At 46.3% G+C, this 1,060-nt stretch overlaps 1 protein-coding gene across 1 annotated transcript in view; it reads right to left on the reverse strand.

Moving 5' to 3' along the window:
- Positions 1 to 800, reverse strand: part of LOC119587537 — a 957-nt gene extending 157 nt beyond the window's left edge. Inside the window, exons 1-2 of the mRNA XM_037936260.1 lie at positions 789 to 800; positions 1 to 670 (exon numbers count right to left, since the gene is read on the reverse strand). The exon at positions 1 to 670 is cut by the window's left edge and continues 157 nt beyond it. Coding sequence (XP_037792188.1) covers positions 1 to 670; positions 789 to 800 — 682 coding nt within the window. The remainder of the gene's footprint in view (positions 671 to 788) is intronic.
- Positions 801 to 1,060: the final 260 nt, after the last annotated feature.

Here is a 1,060-nt window from a genome sequence, read left to right on the forward strand (position 1 = left end):
AAGTACTTCCTCCTTGTCCTCCAATAACACCACCAGTAGCTCCACCAGCGCCAACAAAGCCGGCTTCTCCACCTACAGCAGTTTCAGCGCCTTCAAGACCCCCGAGAACTTGACCGCCTGCTGCTGCTGCGGAACTGAGAGCAGTTTCCAGGTCTACTCCAATGGGAAGAGTTGGGTTTTCTCCATCTTGGTAGTTGACGAAGTAAATCTCAGGATCAGCCTGTGGCTGAGTTGGCACTTCGATCACTCGCTGAACTTGTTGATCCTGTTTGTTGAGCACATACACAATGTTGTTCTGTCTTGGCGGAGGAAGAACGATAGGCTCAGGTGCTGGTCCTTCCTCAGGAAGGCGTACGAAGAGGATGTTGTGCTCTACTGCCGGAGGAGGAAGACTGGGTGGAGGACCGACAGCCTGCTCATGTTCAGGAACGTTAAACAGGTATACTTTTCTTGTGATTTTTGGAGTAGCACAAGTACCGTCTACATGCAGGACCTCTCCATCTCTGCACCCGGTAATAGTACCCTCCCCGCTCCCGACGTCAGCACCGCCTGCATCTGTTCCTCCTGCCAAAAGACCTGCACCAGCGGAGAGAACTCCACCTGATGGTGCACCCAAATCGTATCCTTGTGGTGCTGCAAAAGCAGCGGCGGCGACTGTTAACAACAAACCCTGTGGAAAAGGTAGTAGTAGTACTAGTCAAATATATTCCATTTGCTTTGCCTAAGACATTCAATCATGATATTTAAATTAAGGCACAGTAATTCAGTTGGACAGTCGCCGAACTTACAATGAACTTCATAGTGAATGGCTGAGTGTATTAGATGTTTAGCGCTTTATATATCATCGCCCTTTCTCGTGCGACCTTGAGTGTAACCTGTCTGCAACAGACAGTCATGATAGAAGTATTCTGCATGCTATTGTATAAATGATGAAATCCAAAGAAGAACAAAAACTACATATTTTATCTAAACAAAATCTTTAAGTTTCTGTTCGATAAAGGTCATTAACTAAAACCGATTAATTTGAAGATTCAGACACATTGCTCCATGTAAGCACACG

This window comes from Penaeus monodon, chromosome 22 (genome assembly GCF_015228065.2).
Source record: "Penaeus monodon isolate SGIC_2016 chromosome 22, NSTDA_Pmon_1, whole genome shotgun sequence".
NCBI lineage: Eukaryota > Metazoa > Arthropoda > Malacostraca > Decapoda > Penaeidae > Penaeus > Penaeus monodon.